Source organism: Tamandua tetradactyla, chromosome 1, assembly GCF_023851605.1.
Source record: "Tamandua tetradactyla isolate mTamTet1 chromosome 1, mTamTet1.pri, whole genome shotgun sequence".
Classification (NCBI taxonomy): Eukaryota; Metazoa; Chordata; class Mammalia; order Pilosa; family Myrmecophagidae; genus Tamandua; species Tamandua tetradactyla.
In genome coordinates this window covers 147145670-147164472 of record NC_135327.1, presented here as the reverse complement: position 1 = coordinate 147164472, position 18803 = coordinate 147145670, and the positions used below count along the sequence as shown (strand labels likewise).

General features: G+C 36.1%; 1 protein-coding gene across 9 annotated transcripts in view; it reads left to right on the top strand.

The window, feature by feature from the left end:
- The window catches only part of NRCAM (neuronal cell adhesion molecule), a 331134-nt gene that overhangs the window by 299285 nt on the left and 13046 nt on the right, over nt 1-18803 (top strand). For 6 of the 9 annotated variants that reach the window (XM_077166964.1, XM_077166888.1, XM_077167096.1 and 3 more), the window contains 5 exons: nt 228-453; nt 846-961; nt 2400-2604; nt 4890-5012; nt 5662-5847. In XM_077166964.1, the coding sequence (XP_077023079.1) occupies nt 228-453; nt 846-961; nt 2400-2604; nt 4890-5012; nt 5662-5847 (856 nt within the window). Of the gene's footprint in view, nt 1-227; nt 454-845; nt 962-2399; nt 2605-4889; nt 5013-5661; nt 5848-12247; nt 12374-18803 lie in introns of all 9 variants that reach the window. The other 3 variants (XM_077167420.1, XM_077167173.1, XM_077167345.1) reach the window with 2 other exon arrangements.

Genomic DNA, 18803 nt, shown 5'->3' with positions numbered 1-18803 from the left:
GGTTCAAGATAGCAATTTGCATACTTTGAAACGCTGATTACAAAACAAGCTTTGAATTTCATCACAAATGTAATAACATAAAAGGTCCCTGGAGAACACTGTTAATAACTTGTATTTTAGTGTTTCAATATCCGCTTTCTTTAGATCTGAGAATTGAATTTGCTATTCTAGTAAAAGATTGTGAGAGGATCTGTTCTACAAGCTCTGGTATTTGGCTTTTCTTGTAGCCCTTGAATGGTTTCGAATGTAATGGGCCAGGTCTTCAGTACAAAGTTAGCTGGCGCCAGAAAGATGGTGATGATGAATGGACGTCTGTGGTTGTGGCAAATGTATCCAAATATATTGTCTCAGGCACGCCAACTTTTGTTCCCTACCTGATAAAAGTACAGTCCCTGAATGACATGGGGTTTGCTCCAGAGCCAGCTGTGGTCATGGGACATTCTGGAGAAGACCGTAAGTAAATGATGCTGTTTTATTTATACTGTTATGAAAAACCAAGTTTATCCCAAGTCAAATGGACTTACCCAGTTTCATGCCAAGGCCATTTCAAGGGTGCTTAGGTTGGGAGAGACGGAGGCAACAATTATTTTGCTTTAATAGCTCTTAGTTTGAACAGCCCGCTATGTAGGAAAGAGAGGTTCAGGAAGTTAAAGGTGATCACTTAAAATATATGTTGTTCTAAGAAAGCCCAAAGAACAGATACCCCAAAAACCTACTCTCCGTCCATTATAGTCCATAGAATTGGGTTGGGCATGCCTCAAGCCAAAGGAATTAGAGACAGTGACATTTTTGCATGGAATTCAAAATGACATTGATGCTCCTACCCCTTCCCTGTCCTCTTCTAGTCCCAATGGTGGCTCCTGGGAATGTGCGTGTGAATGTGGTGAACAGCACCTTAGCCGAGGTGCACTGGGACGCGGTGCCTCTGAAGAGCATCCGAGGACACCTGCAAGGCTATCGGGCAAGTGAAGGGAGACTTATCTTGTTTTTTCCTTACTAATGGGGCATCAGGCACTCAACATGAGGTTGGAGAGTTCCTTTGGTTTATAGCCTTAGGCAGGATCACATCTAAAGGAGCCCAGCTAGTATGAATCAAAATCTCAGTACATCCAAAGTGGAAAAAAAAAATGTTCTCCATTTTCCCCACAGATGATCTATTATCCTACTAATTAAAGAATTAGTTTGTGCCCCAAATCGTGTAAACTAATTTTTAAAGAACTAGAGTATAACAAATTGCACTTAGCTTGAAAGCAACACTGACCATGTGTTGAACACAAAATTATCCTAAGAGTAATTTAGACTTATTTTTTAAATAATTGAAATTACACTTCAAGATCACATAAATCTCAACTGGGTTATGTTTATGAACATCAATTATCTTTGTTTAGGAGAAGCACAGAAAGACTGGTGCATAGAGATTTCAAGTGGTTGGCAAGAACTGGTTTTGCACATAGAAAAAGTCAATACTTTGATTTTAAACCTGACCCTTAGAGGTCACTTTTTCCACTTTATCATGTTCATTTTTTTTTATAGCTTTGCCAGATTTTCTTGAAAATATCTTTAAATTTCTAAGAAGAACTTAAACAATTCTATATTTGGTAACCAGAGTTTATCAACAATTTGCTTACCCAGTTAATCTCTTCAAAAACTATGCTACAATTTAATACAAGAGCATATTTTGAGGGGGGAGGGGTATGGGCAGGCACCGGAAATCGAACCCGGGTCTCCGGCATGGCAGGCGAGAATTCTGCCTGCTGAACCACTGTCGCACCACCCAAGAGCATATTATTTTAAATTTAGTGATGGAGTTTGGTCTAGTGGAAAAGCCCTAGAGTGGAAGTAGAGGGTCCCCTATGGCTCTTGATTGCCCTGTGGCTTTTGGCAATTCATTCAGTGACCAAGAGCCTCATCAATACCTTAGGAATAATAATAATAATTCAGCCTCTTTGTGGTTGTTAGGATTAAACCAAATGAAATACTGCATATGAAGTTGTTTTAACTCTGAAAAATTAAGTAAATATTGGGTGTTAATTTGCATTTTTTGAGTGTTTTATGCAAGTCAAAGGCACTTAAATCCTTTTATTGCCATCCATTTGCCTCATGTTCTGGAGGGAACAGTGGGGTGTTATGCTGTTGTATTTATGTCATGTATACTCTTCCTCCAAAATATTATAGCCCAATTTGTCATGTATTCCTAATTTAATTTTATTTACTATCTGTGCTACTCCTACATTATACCTCTTGCTTCAAAATCAAAATCTGTTAGTTCTGTGACTAATTTTCATCTAAAATGCACTAAGGGAGTGTTCTTGGCAAGACAGTAAAACTTTAATTTTGTGAGTATGAAGAATCCTGTTTGCTCCTATGCACATCACTGAAGTTCATTCTTGCCATTTCAGATTTACTACTGGAAGGCACAGAGTTCATCTAAAAGAAACAGGCGTCACATTGAGAAAAAGATCCTCACCTTCCAAGGCAGCAAGACTCATGGCATGTTGCCTGGGCTAGAGCCCTATAGCCACTATGCAGTGAACGTCCGCGTGGTCAATGGAAAAGGGGAGGGTCCAGCCAGCCCTGACAGAGTCTTTAACACTCCAGAAGGAGGTATGGGATGGACACATCTCGAGGTCCCAGGAGCCTATGGCACAGCCTGGGTGGGCTCTACATGACAGAAAGATCTCCATATAAATTATATTCTGGAAACCAATGTGGTCTCCCCATAGATGAGCACTGCACCCATAGAGCTAGCAAAATGTCAGTTCACGTGTGGCCTCAGATATACATTGAAAACTTTAGAACACAAATGCTAAAATCCTCTCTCCCTTGACTTAAATTTCTTCGTACACTTAGACTTTCTGAACCTCACTAATTTGATATTTATTTGGGTCATTAACTTTTTTACCTGGGGAAAATTATATAAACTCCATACCTTACTGTCATTATCTCAAAAATGTGAGAACTAAATGTGATAGCCAAAGAAAAATACCTTGAAAAGGAATATTTTCTATAACTTGTAGCTCACTTCTAATGCTTCTTTCTCAGGGCATTTTCATAGCTTATTCCGAAGTTCAGCTGCTTTAGATTGGAAGACCTGTCAACATGGGTGGGGAAGAGGAGGGAAAAATCATTGCAAGTATGGGCCACTGACAGAGGGATAGGATCAGATGTACATTGATGTAGGAGTTTAGGTGTTTGGTCACAAGGATATGGGGAACTTGAGTGAGTGAGTGAAGGTGCCATACAGTAAGAAAGATAAAGATTTGAAGTGGCATTAAAATGGGCTTTACCTATTTTCATTTTCCATCAGCCCAGCTCTGAAAAAGAGCCAGCTAACTTCTAGGGGTGCCTCAGATATTTTTGATAAAAGCAGCTCACAGATGCCACCTGCTCTGGTTCCTGGTTAAAGGGGCCATGATATTGGCACCTGCCTGGTAGTCTCTCAGAGTCATCCTGTGTCCCAGCTCCCATCCCATTACATCTGCTGTCCTTGGTCTTCCTGCCTCGATGGAAAATCAGGGATCCTTCCACTCGAGGCTTTTACTAGTATGACCCCACACTGGTCCTTTAGGTATCATAGAAGAGATGACCAGGGTTTTAAAGGATAGAAATGAGAGGAATGTGTATTTCAGAGAAGACCTACACTTTCAGTGAAGGTAGGAAACAGCATGGCTCCTTCAAGGAACTGTGAGTCATGCACAGAAATGAGGAGAAAAGAGAGGAGGGCCAGATGAGAAGGTCATGGACGGTTTTGAATGCTGTAGCTATTAACCTGGAGGCCACAGGCTTGTAATTTGGAGCTCCATGAATTCCCTAAAATTGTATATAAAATGTGTGTGCATTTTTCTGGGAGAGTTTATGCCTGTCATCAGATTAACAAAGAGGTCTATGATCCCCCAAATTAAGAACCACTACTTGGGATGAGAAACATTAGGAGTGTTAATTCTACAAAATGTTCTCGTGTGCCTTCTGCCAAGCACTGTTCTAGGCCCAGCAGAGGCCACTGAGGGCCTGAAATGGAGCAAGAGTGGAGAGGAGGGAATAGATACAGGTGCTATTAAGGAGGTGGAATTGACAAGATTTAGTGTCCCAGGACCTGGTGAAAATGAAGCAGAAGGAGAAGTTAAGGTTGATGTCCTGATTTCTGAACAGAGTGATAGGATGGACAATCGTGCCATGGATGGGTTTAGGGAATATGGTAGGTTGGGGTGACCATCACAAGGGAGAGCTGCCAGCATCTGTCATTCTCATGAGGAAGTAAATAAGAGAAGACTGGGCATGTTTTTCTCTGGAAATTTGCCAGCCTCTGCCATAGAGAACCTGATGCTTCTTAGGCCTTCCCCGGGGTCAAGGCTGTGCCAGCATCGGAGGCTTTTGTTCTCCACATCCAGATCCTGAGCAGCTGTCAGCTCTCGACATTAGAACAGCACCGCACCTGGGCAGGCTGGCCCCTGCCCAATGCCCAGCAGGCAGAGTGCCGCTGACTGTTTGGAAGACACCTGGTTTGTTGGGGAAAACAGGCCTCAATGGCCCAGAACACAGCTGCATCCCCTCAAAGGCCTGGTTAAAACAGTTTCACTTGGTGACTAGTCTGCTTTAATAAAACACCACTCGTCAAGCAAAAATATTTGGTTTGGGTCTATATGAAAGCAGTCTCTGTATTTTGAAAGGAAGGTTTTTAATGGAAATTTTGAGAAAAAAAGAGGAAGAGAATGGCTAAATGGGTACACATCGCAGGTTTGTATTAATGTATTTTTAGTTGAATGAGAACAGAATAAGTTACAAAAAACAAAAGCCATGAGGAATTGTGTGGATATGGTAAAATATATTATTTTAACACATTTTGAAACATTTCAAAAATCTTTGTGTTGACTGTATGTTCTCATTATAAGTCCCTAGTGCCCCATCCTCTTTGAAGATTGTTAATCCAACTCTTGACTCTCTCACTTTGGAATGGGATCCACCAAGCCACCCGAATGGCATTTTGACGGAGTACACCTTAAAATATCAGCCAAGTAAGTTAATTTGGAGGAGGGAAAATGGAAACATAGTTAAAAAAAGAAAAAACTTATCTTAAAATACAAGCTGGTTATTTCCTTGTGTGTGTGTGTGTGTATAAGATACATATATATAAATGCATATATATATATATATATATATACTTCAAGCATTGTTCCAGAAAGAACCTCAAATTTTACTTTGTAAAGAAAATTGGTTTGTCCTATGTGCTATTCAAAATTAAGTAGGCTGTATAATAAACAGACCTTTGAGTTAAGGTGGGTGCTATCATTTGATCAGCTAGGCAGTATCTGTAACTAGAAAATGATTAGAAAGTGAATTCCATTGGCATGGTGCCTCCGAAAATAAGCTTTGGAATTAATTAACAATATACATCTCCACTAGCAAATACAGAGTGATAAGAAATAATATAATGATTTGACTATAAAATTCCCCCAGCTTATAAACCAAGAAAATATTTCCCCTTGTTATGCCATAATATAGGGGCTATAAAAGATTATCACTAAGTTATGCCAGGCAAAGAGTGACTAGGATTGTAAATCATTGTAATTCATGTTTGATGTTTTGGATTGATGCTCTTAGTTTTAGTAATATTCCTATAGCAATTAATTGTGAATGCACTTGTTTGTTACTTTTTCTTTACAGTTAACAGCACACATGAATTAGGACCTCTGGTAGATTTAAAAATTCCTGCCAACAAGACACGCTGGACTTTAAAAAATTTAAATTTCAGTACTCGATATAAATTTTATTTCTATGCACAAACGTCAGCAGGATCTGGAAGTCAAATAACAGAGGAAGCAGTGACAACTGTGGACGAAGGTAAGATGGGTATGTATAAAATTCATATAATTATGAACCATGAAGCAAAAACTTTAAAGTTAATTTAAGTTGTTTACACTTTCTCTTTCCTCTTCAACATGGAATATACAGCTTACCCAATTAAACACTTATTTGTAATTTCTCATTTGCATATATTTTAAAGTCAATTATTTAATTCATATTAAAATAGCTATTTGATATTTGCTTTTCCCATCCATGTGAAACTTTTAAAGTTAAATTAAAATATTGGGGTGGGAAAGGAAAAGTACAATTTTGCCACACTTGAATTCAAAGTTCAAGGCAATAGGTTTTTTAAATTTTATATATATGTGCAGGCACACACACATACATATATATGCATACATATAATTCACATATACATGCACAAATAGACACACATACATTTATATACATAAATATATGTACTTTTCCTTTTAGTCCTGATTTGCTAGAAAATAATTTGCTAGTCCACATATTGATTTAGGTTTTGTAGCAAGGAAAGCAGAACAGTTACTAAATGATGTTCTGATTTTGTGTTTGAGCAAGAGTCTTTGTATTTTAGTATATCATCATTTGTATTTTAGTATATTAGATGATGATTTTAGTATATCATCTTACAGAGTAAGCAAAATAGCCTCACTAAAGGCCCTAAAAAGGAATAAATACTTTCATACTTTTAAATATCATTTTGGAAATTTTTGATTCAGTGAAAATGATCAAAAATGTTGTAAAATATTTTCTGTTCCTGCATGTCTCTGACTTGTAGAATTGTTTATTCATTTGTTAATCTTCCATGGCATAAGAAATTGGCATTTCTTCCCAAAAGTTGGTTTGAAATATCCTAAGCTTTCTTAGATAATAGATAAGCATGATTAATGTGTGGATTTGATTACTAGGTAAGTTTGGGGACACCAACATATCTTTGTCTCCTGTACCTGATATGGCAAACAAACTTTATTCTTCTTGCATGCTTTAGCATTTTAATGTGTTTTTATATCACTATACATGCTTGTGGGTATGTTACATCTAACTATATAGTGTCCTATTTCTGTTTCCCTTCATTAAAGCTGGTATTCTTCCACCTGATGTAGGTGCAGGCAAAGGTAAAATAATTCATCTGCATGACTTTATACATGTGTGAAATTTACAATGTTAAATATGGGGAAGTGCAGCATGGGTAAAAAAGAGAAAACACAATATACTTTAACACCAAACAAAAGATAATAAAATGAGAAGATCTTGGCAGGTCTTGGTTTTAAAACTGATTCATCATCGTTCTTTAAAGCCACATGTGGAATTCTTCCAAAAATTTCACCCAAGACTTATCCCTAGTACAAATCCTAATCTTAGCTTTTAATAATATAATTGTGGCTAGATCAGACAGGACCAAAACTGTGGATTTGTCACAGATCCTCTATATGTTAATGCCATGAATTAAGTGTTCAGAAATATTTGTCCTGTGATAAAAACATCCTGTGAGAAATCAGATCACCCGAGCTTCCCATTCTAATCCAATTTAGCTGCAATTCTCATAGACACAGTGTACACTCTGCTGGCATTACATTACACTGTTCATTTGGAATTTCAGTTTAACAATACCTTCCAACTGGCCTGGAACTAAAATTCTCCCAGCTGGGATCTGCAATGAGTGAGTCTTCCAGCCAGCCTGTATGCTCTGCTCAATTGTGTTATTTCATCCTGTCTTCACCAAACTGCTCAAGTCTCCTCCTTCTGGGTTATAGCCAATATCCCACAATTGATGACTTTTGTCGCCTTTTATTTTTCACACCTCTCTGGGTGATAAAGATTTGTTGAGAAAACAGTGCTTAACTAAATTGTAATATGTCTTCTATTTGTGGCAATCTCAGAGTGCCTAAAATCTTTGACATTTGGCTTTATGTTGATCAGCCAGCTTTTTGGGGAGTAGTAGCGTCCCCACGATTGGGCACGATTTTTACATGGAGTACCTGGATTCAAGGGTTTTCTTGGGCTTAGACTGACTAAATGAGTACAAATAGGAATGAAGGAGAAAAAAAAAGGCAAAGAGAAATAAATGTTTTACCCTAAATTAATCAAATCTTCTGAGATTAAGCCTGATGCATCTTTTCCTTTTTCTTAGAAATCTACTCTTATTCAGAGCCTTGGAAATTACACAGACCAGACATATTTTGGAGTGGCTGAATAAGCGCTGTAGGCATTTTCAGCACAATTAATAATAAATTGTATATGTTTTTAGACTTGAAAGGACAAAGTTGTTGAAATTCAAAATAGCCATGATATTTTAGAAACTTGGAAACCTTTATTTTATATGCATACTTCTTTCCTGGAATGATTAGATATCACCTAAAATCCTTGGTTGTTTTACCCCTGTGCTCCACTCATACCCTTTAATTGAAGCATTCCAGTAAAAGCCTGGCTGTTTTTGTATCGCTGTGAACACATCACTATGTCTTTGCCTGAGAGATGGTTACAGAGTACTTATACTGTAATGCAAAATTCAGTCTTTTCCATTGATTTTAAGAGAATATACATTCCACTGGAGAAAACAGCATCCTCTCCCCACACTCACCCCATTTTTAATGAATTAAAACTAAAAGAAATCTTTATTATTAAAATGGTTTCGGTTTTACTGTTTAATGTTACTGAATTGTGATTTATGATTATAGAGACAAGTAAAAATAGAGTGTCTAAAAGTTCTTTAAGCCCCCAATGTTAAAATCCAATGACTCTCAGATAAGTAAGAAAATAGTATTTAAATTTTAAAAAAAGTTAAATATGATCTTATTTTCTATATTGTTTCTTTAATACTATAGCAATAATTAAATATTGCTCATATAAAATGATGACATTTGACCATGGTAAGAATTTAAACTTTTCAAGAATAATTTCTTAGCCAGGGTTTCCTACCTTAAAAATACTGTTTTTTCTAAGAATGAATTCTTTCCTCTATTTCTCACCTCCAAGCAAAGTTTAAATGCTCTGTAAGAGAGAAGAAAAAAATCTCCACCGTTCTTCCAAATTTCAGTATTTTATATATATCTTTTATATTTTAATTTAAAACAGCAAGAAAGGTAATAAATTAGAAATGAATTATGGCAAGAAAATATGTGTGCTAGCCTTAGCCATGGAGCATCTGTCTCTAATATATGATTTTCATTCACATCTGATTGAAGAGGAAAAAAGAGATGCACCTGAGCTTCACTGTTTTACGTCTTTCTTACAGAATTTTAAGAGATGTTAAGAAAACCCAAGCTTTTAAATATATAATTACAAAGGCATTATTTAAGCCAGGCAGTAGAAGCCAGAATAATTCAATTAACTTCATTAAACTGTACTAATCCTTTTATTTAGCATTCTCCTCAATATATTTGTATCGAACATGAGAATGGTCTTGACATCTTCAGGAGCCATTTATTTTGATCCAGTCACTTGTTCAGTTCGAGCCCTCCGTATTTGTTTAAGAATCATAGTAGTTTGGCTGTACTTTGTTGAATTTTTGTGTTACTTTAAGTCATTTCAGGTTCTGGAATTCTGGAGAAATTATCAATAGAAATGTGAAAGCATCAGTGAAAATGAACAGACAGCATGTAGATAATGGGCTTTAGATCTGTTTCCTAGCAGTTTACTCTCTTGCCTTTGGGACCAACTGTCAGAACACTGGGTGTGACTAGTTGGAGTGTAGGAATACAGAGAATGGGGAGAAACTAAGGAGAATAGGGAGAAACTAAATGGCTAGACAGGAACCGAATCTGGATTGACGTCCTAATTACTAGCCTGCTGTGGTCAACAGTTACGACCCAGCAGAGGAAGGCACTAGGTTGCTGGTGATGTAAGCTCCCTGTGGTCAGACTCTGACTTTATTATTCTACTAGAGTTGAGTCCATTGCTACAATAGGCCAAGAACAAGGAAAAGCTGAAGAACCAGTAAATCAAGTTTAAAGATCACATGCTTATTTGGCCTGAAGAAGAAGAAGAAAAAGGAGGGGCACAGGGACTGATGAGATAAGACTGCATAGTAGATTCATTGGGTTAAACAGCAGATGTTTATCTAACATGTAAAACATACCTGCCTTAGACCCTGCCTTTGATGTGATCAAAATCTGGCAAAAAAGACCAACACATAAAAAGAGTTAGAGGTACTAAACCAGTAATATGAACAAAATGTGGTCAAAACATAAAGGGGGATGAGAAAATGTTTCCTAGTGGAAGTAACATTGAACTGAGCCTTGAAGGACAAATGGAATTTTGTCAGGGTGGTGGGGAGAGAAGTGTGAGTTCCTGGTTAAGAGGCATAAGCAAAGCCATGGGTTTGAAATCCCACAGGATGATTGGGTTATAACCACAAAACCAATTTGACTGAAATGTAGAAAGTACTTAGAAAAGAGAACCCTGGATGGGACTGAGGAGGTGGGTGGAGTAGATGTGAACAACCCTCAAGGGCCATGAATGCCTTACTCAGAGATTTGGGTTTGCTTGTGGGCAGAGGAAAGTCATCCAGGTTTTAAGCAGGAAAGTGACAGGATCAGATCTGTAGCTCAGAAAACTAAAAACTGCACTGATGGCTATCAACAGAGAAAGTCTTGTTAAGAGACACTGGGTGCAGACTGCTGGGAAAGTCCAGATGAGAACTGACAGCAGTGGTTCCCTTGTCCCGCAGGCACAGGTACTCAGTATGTATTTGTTCAGTGAATGAGGAAGTAGATGAATGGGGATTAAAAGGAAGGAAATTTAGAACTTATGATAAAAGTGGCCAAATAGCACAATCCCAAGGTATCAGGATATCTTCTCTGGATGTGCTTAAGAATAAGCAAAATGCTCTTCTGTTGGAAGTATTTTACTATGTTTCTGCCTTGAACATCATCCGTAATTACTCCAGGATAAAGTCTTCAATTCCGTGATTACAAAAAATTTTTACCTGGGTTCTTTGCCACTGATGTTTAACATGTATACATATTTACTGCCTCTATTGATTGACCATATTCTTGTCAATATCTATTCCATTAACAGGAAAATCTTAGAAAACTAAAATTAATTAGTTGTACAAAATGACTCTATATAACTTGATAATCAGTTTTAGTTTCTGCTTTTTCTGTGTGACCTCGCACAAAAGAGCACATAATGCACATGTGTTATTGAAGTATATTTCAGTGGTCAGGTATATCACTTTAACTTCTTTAATATATTTTTCTTTTTGATCTGAAGAAATGCTATTTCATTAAATTTATTTCAGTAGAGGCATTTAGCTTTTAAACTAGAGTAAATACTTTGAGATTTAATTTTAGGTCCGAGTAAACACATTGCCCTTTCTGATTTATTCTCCTAAGACATTTTCTCTGAGATAACAAAGTGACCTTTTCATTTATTTTTAACTACCCAAGTTAATATGTCTGCAAATATGTCCTTTTTAGTTTAGGCTGTAGAGGTAGGGCTGACAGAATTGTCAGCCTCAGATACTCAAATATTTTTTAATGACTTTAGATGTCTTTAGGTAATAGCAAGCATCATAGAATCTCCATAATTTGGTCTTTTAAAGAAGCTGTTTAGGCTGCACTGATTTTTCAGAACATGACATATCATGAGCAAGTAAGATTGTCTTGCTCTCTGCAATATAACAAGTGAAATCATTCTTCCCTTTTTCTTTCTTCTTTCTTATCTTCTGATAAAATATTTGGCAGTTCATTCTGCAGCTTCTCTTCTAGCATACCCTATCCATCCATCCTTCTCTAAAGCAGGAGTACCTCACCTAGGGTTCATGAACTCCCCACAGTCAGATTCTCAAAAAGAAGTCTGTGACCCAGAACAGGTCAAAAGCCACCATTCTAAGCAGCATTCTCTCTCACTCCAATACAAATTCCTTAAAGACCCACACTGATGTAACAAATAGAATTGAAAAGCAACTACATTATTTTGGGTTTTACCTTACAGTCTCTGATATTCTGTGACCACTGTCCTTGCATCATTCAACAATCCCCTTCCCTGCCAAATACCAGTAAATGAAGACTAATATTCCCCAGGGCCATATGTACTGGATGATAGTTGATATTACTTGGGACCCATATAAGAGAACTCATAAGTTTTAATATTATACATCATTATTTATTATTATTAATTTATTTCATGCTAGAATTTAATAAATGAAAAAACTTTCTGTAATGACAAAGTAAATTTCAGCAGTAAATTCCAGTTTAATTTTTTTTTTTTTTTTTTTTTTTTTTTTGCACAGGCAGGCACTGCGAATCGAACCTGGGTCTCTGGCGTGGCAGGCGAGAACTCTACTTGCTGAGCCACCATGGCCCGCCCCCAATTTAATTTTATTTGCAAAATTTCACAGTTTAAACTTATTTTATATGTGTGTGTATAGTGCTGAGATTTGATTGCTTTTTTGTTTTGTATTCTAGTGTATATTTAGTTCAAGCAGTAAGGCCTAGAATCAGCAATATTACTGCTACAACTGCTGAAATCTATGCTATTATCAGTTGCAAATATGAGGGACCAGAGCATGTGAGCTTCTGCGTTGAATATGGTGTAGCAGGCAATAAGAAACCATTTCATTACCCAATTTTTAATTTGGGAGATATGTTTCAAGAGATTAAAAACATTGTTAAGGATTTACTAGGTATCATCTTGAAAAATATCTTGACCCAATTAAATGAATCAGATTTACCTAAAAAAATGATGTGACTTATCAGCTATATGGTGTGTATGTGTGTGTGTGTTTATCTATGAATTCCCTTTTTGCATTTTACTAAAAACAAGGGACATAATACATTCCATAGCCTGTGTTATTTTCATATCACCACTGGCTTTAAAATTCACTGGATGTAAGAAATAGTAATAATGAGTAATTATAACTAAATACAATAAAAAAGAAGAAAAATTTGCTCAAATTAGACCTTGAAGTAGCACAAATAAAAAAAAACAGACTTTGAAAGTAATCATTTTGTCCCCAAAAATTATGGGAAATTGACAATTTAGGTCAGTATCCATTATGTTCCAAAGTTTGGTACATTCCCAAAGCAGGGATTCTGCTTACGTCCTGGCCACATTTACCAGAGGATGGGGCAGCTTTAATTTTCAGCAATTTATGAAAACCCAGTGACCAGCCTAATGCAGATAATAAGTTAGCTGCCAATGAATGTCTGTGTCGTATTATTGAACATAGTCCAACTTTCTGTTTAGGCCTTTATCATAAAAACAAATATTTTTAGGAATAACTCTCCCATTAGGAAAACCAATGCTTGGGAAAGGGTAAATCTATAAATTGGATAAATTTGGAGGCATTAAATTAACCAAAAGATTAATTTTGTGCATTAAAAAAGAAAAAAGAATGATTCTTTCTACAGTTCATTTAAGCTATCTAATGTATAGCAGTTCTTTTTTTCTTTTGCGTGGGTAGGGTCTGGGAATCGAACCTGGGTCTCTGGCATGGCAGGCAAGAACTCTGAGCCACCGTTGCCTGCCCTATAGTAGTTCTTTTTATAAATATCTTTACTGAAACTCAACAGTTGTGTAGAGTAAGGTACAGATAAAGAATTTCCTTTGTATTATAAATAAGGCTTACTATAATGGAAATAAATGCAATTAACATGCTAGCTGGATATTTGGTCAGTTTTTCTTCGAGGATATTTTCATGCAGTTCTTCATCTTAATTGATTCATTTAACTTGACCAGATTTATAATAATCTAAATGATAAACCTAAATATTCTAGATTTTGTCTTTAGTTTATAAAGAATTTTCCTCTCTGAAGCATTATGTGACTTATGGTCTCTTAAAATTTTCAAATTTGTTGTTTTTGCACAATTTCCATAGGCAAAAAATGGAGGAAAGAAATCGTAAATGGTTCCCGAAGCTTCTTTGGGCTAAAGGGTCTAATGCCAAGAACAACATACAAAGTTTCGAGTTGGGGGGGGATCTCTGGTTTTGTGAGTTCAGAGGATGTGTTTGAGACAGGCCCAGATGAGGCATACATTATGCTCACTTGCTCAGAGGTGGAAGCCCCCAAGGCTCTGGGAAAAGACAGGGTAGCAGAGCTGAGTTATAGTCTGGGCCGCAAATGTCTTATGGGGCCCTGTTAAGTTGGGAGTGGTGGTTTTTGTCTTTGGCCTTTCATACCAAATGAATTACAGAATTGAGCAAATCATCTTCCAACCACATTATTGCCAAAAAAAATTACAAAACGGATGTAAAAATGTTTTTTAAAACTTCTATAACAGATAATTTTTCATATTATTTACTTGTATACATTTTACCTCAGAACTAAGTGGAATTTTTAAAAGGCTTTTAAAGCTGAAATAAATTATCCTGATAAAATCACAATTTGCCATATCAAAATGGACTATAACCCAGCAGAACCCTGCAGTTTGGTTAGACAACTGATATAAATATTAAATTTTCATGGAACAAGAAATTATACAATTTATACATTATGTTTTTATCATACCAAATTTGACTGCTGGTATATATTTTAGTTATTTGAACATTATCAAAATATACAAGCAACAAAATTTCTAGAATAAAGAAAAATGTTCATGCAACTACAGGAATATTCATATTTGCTCACAAGATTGAAAACAATCTCTAAATTAAATAAGAGTTGTATGGTACATGTTCATTTTGTGATTCATACATACATATTATATTCAGTCACTTCATGCATTCTTCAGAAAATGATGTGTGTCCTGTAGAACTTTAGGCAAAATGTGTCTTTCAACAAAATTTTGTCTTTCATTACCCAAGCATTTTTATTTTTAAAGTCATTTCTTATTGTTTAGAATATATACAATCATGATTGATTTTTAAAAAGGAATGAAACCAAAGATAATATTCAGGAACTTACTAAACTATATACATATATATATACACATACATATACGTATATATTTTTTCACATGGGCAGGCACCAGGAATCGAACCCGGGTCTCTGGCGTGGCAGGCAAGAACTCTGCCTGTTGAGCCACTGAGGCCCATCCTTAAACTATATTTTTAAGTATTCACTTGCTAAAATCATAATTCCTTAAGAAAAAAGCATTTTTCTGTTATTTCAATCCTTGTAGCTTCATATCCATTTATGTATATAGTTCTAGATAAAACACTATATTAAACTTAGAAGGGAAAGGTCTAATCAATGTCCACAGTTACTGTTACAAGGCTTTTGTTTGTTATTATTAATAATCTCTGGGGGGGCATGGACATGCTCTATTATTAATAATCTTTTGATTTAAAAATATTAAACGCTCAAGTAGATATCCTGTCCATATGCTATTAGCTCCAGAATGCTAATAATAATTAAAGTACTAGCATTTATTTAGTTCTACTCTACACTAGGCTTTCCATGGGTTTTCTTATTCAGTCTTTACAGCAATCTGTCATTACCCCTCTTCCACCTAAATAAATGCTCTCAGAGCACTGGAGTACCTGCTCAGGTCTCCCAGGTAGAACATGGTAGAGGTGAGATTGAAAGGTAGGTCTTTTAATCTCACTACACCCCTCTGTAAGGGGTGTGAAGCCAAAGGGATCAGTTAGTCTTCAAAATGACCACTGCAGACAGCCCTTGGTAGGTCCATTCAGCTATTCCGGACCCTTTGAGACTGCCATGTATTCCTGACTTGTGGGTTTAGCTAAAATTTGACTCACCCACAAAATCAAGCAGTAGCATTTTTGTTACCTTTTGGCAAGGCCATTTGCTAGCTGTCCTGCAGTGCTGCTATAACTTTGATTCCAGCGGGAACTGATAGGTATACTGCTTGGTGAGTCATCATGAGTGGGCTATTGTCATGCGTCAGTGATGGAGAGCTAGGACAAAGTTTATTATCACTTTCTACATCTAAACCTAACTATCAAATAAATAATAAATATTTATTAAACCCAAATGACCTTAGGTGACATTTTATTTCCAAGAGCAGATACTCTTAGCATTCCAAAATGCCTCAATTTAACATCAATCCTACTCCCTTGTTCTCCCAGTTTACAATGTTCTATCCTTGGGGGCTGCAGATTAACTCCAGTGTAAAAGCATTAAATTATTATACTACTCTTGCTCCTCCTCCCCTTCACTCTGAATTTTGAGGCATAAGAACATTAGCAGTTGGCATGAGAGCATACCTTTTTGCTGATTTTTTAACTCTGCATTAATGAACTGCTTCTCTCTGAATGCTGCTAATTCCAGGAACCCAGACTCGACTTTTATCTGTGCTTGTAATCATGAATCTTTTTAGCATGACAGATTATAGGACTTTTAAATTCTAGATTTTTAAAATTCATCTAATTTCTACCTGTGGCATAAATTAAAAATCGAATAAGAAAATAGATAATGTCCTGGTGCTGTGCTTCTTCCCCACCCTCCCGATAGGTCCTCTCATCCACCACACCCACCTCCTTCTCTTCCCTTCCTTTCCTGCCTCTTTTCCTTCATCTCTTTGTCCCTTCTTCCCTTCTATCACAAAGGATTTAAGCAGATGTGTTTTTACTGAAGTAGGCCTCCTAATAGCTTTTTTGTTAACTGCTTCCAGACTTTGGCCAATGTAATTTATTCCCCTTTCTAAGCATTTCTATTTCAACTGTGAAAGGGAAATTTTTAATCATAGTGGATTCTTCACAAATGATATACAAAGAATACTCATCTCTCTCACCTTGTCACTTCTGTGAGGTTATCCAGGATACAACAAGCAATGTAATAGCAGAGGACCGTTAAAAATAATTTCTAGGAAAAAAGGCAAATTTCAAAACTCTGGCTTATTTTCCTTTTTTACATTGCTTATATTTGTTTGTGTGATCAATTACCTTATGGATTACTCAAGCAATGCATGAATATAATTTTATTGTAAACAATTCAGACAGTGAAAATTCCCTTTTACTCTCCTACCCAACCCTAATTCCCATCCATTGAAGTTTGGATTCAAGAAAGAAAGCCCCATCCCCACCCCAAGGTTTCATTTGAGGCGGGTGTGTGTATAATGCAAAATGATGCTCAGACCCTGGGGTGTATTTGCATCTGCATGAAACAAATAAGATAATTTCAAATTATTCTGAGAAGATGTGAAACCTTAAATTCATTCTGGGCTTTAGGTTCCTTCTTATATGGATGGAAGTCAATAGAAGTTGTTATTTTCACTTACACAGTTCTTGTTTTATATCAACTTCTGGTGCATTTGTGTGCGTGTGTGCGTGTGCATACTTATGTATTGTGACTGTGTCTTAAATATAACATCATAATGTGATAGTGAAACATTAGATACTTTTTTCTTTAGACATAGAGCCAAAAAAGTTCAAATACAAATTGGATTTTTTAAATCAATTGTCTAAAGAAACTTCTCCAGTTTTTGCATAGTTGCTTCCAACTATGTTGTACTGTGTTGCAACAGTACAATTTTGGTAGTCACGATCTTTGTAGGAAAATGCCTGTGCTAGCGCTGGAATATATCTCATTGTATTTTGCCCTTATTGATGTAGTAATGCTAAACACAAGGACTCTTTTTTTTAAGCATGCTAAAAACAAGGACTCTTTGACTTCAATCAAGTGATCAATAGACTTACACCACTTGGTTCTTGGTTCAGTTTTGTAAAAAAAATACAGCAAGACAACATGTGTGAAATTTCAGAAATATATTGTCAAAGAGTATGTAGTGATGGATTTTTAAAAATAATTTTACCTGGCTCAGATTTGAAAGTCCCGATAACATTTTATTCTTTGTTCAGACTTTGGCAGATTTTATATCTGGACATGTTTTCAAGAATGCATTACAGTATTACAGCATAATAGCTAGTAACATGTTCTCTGGAGTCAAACTGACCTGGTCAAATCCCAACTCTTAGGCAAGTTTTCTATCCTCTCTAGTTTACCGTCTCTGGATTTACTCCTCATACCTACCCCACTAGAGTATTGTGAAAATGAAAGATTTATGCATTCAGCCTAGCATATAATAAAGGTTCAAAACACTAATGTTTTGAAGATCATCATCTTCACTTTCATCATCATCATGATTATTTTGGTGTATGTATGGAAGATGAAACTACCTATACTCATACTTCAGTTATGGTACAACTCAAGACCTTTCTCACAAACAGAGGCACAAGGGGCTTTGGGTGAAAGCTACTGGCTTTGATTTTTATTCCAGATAATGTATCTCCACTTCTCATTTTATTTCTTTAAAACATACATACACATTTCTCGCATTCTGATTCATACTTCATTTTAAGCTTTTCAGTTTTCTCCCTATAGTTCATATGGAGAAAATGAAACAAGAAAATGCTATTCTTGTAACATATAGCAGAACCTGGGATACGTGTTGCCATACTTATTACACCCGGAGACCACATAAGCCTTACACAACAGTGTTAAACATATTCAAAAGAAATTCAATCAAATTAAAAGCATGATATAAGCATGTTTGTGAAGTCAAAAGCAGAAAACCTTTTAGTTTTCTTAAGTAGCTTATGGTTAAAAGAGAGGAGAAAACAAAAGGTCTTTTTAAAAAAGATTCACACCAGTTTATTTAAACAAATCCGCATGGGCATGTCTGAATAGCCATTGATGCTGCACTTTGTCCCATTCCTCTTTGATTGACACTTTTGAATGATATCAGAAATGCTAATTATGCTGTGATTTTCATAGAAGATTTGCATACTGTGACTGATTGGATAAGGGGCTTCACATTTACTTACTCAAATAGAATAGATGAAGACTTAAAGAGTTCAAATGCATCTGAATGAGTATTTTCTCCTCAAACTGTTCACTTATTCCCATAATGCTTCCACTGATCAAGATATGTTTTAAAGTCTTTTGAATGAATTCTAAGCAATAATAAATATTGATCCTTTAAGGATAGATTTGATTTTTCAGAAATTTCAAGCTAACTCTTGTAAATGAAATGAGTAACAAATCTAGGTAATATCATTTTTGGTGCAATTTGATGTGTTATAAAACATAATTAGGATGATTTTCTTGTGGGACAGGTTTCTTGTATGG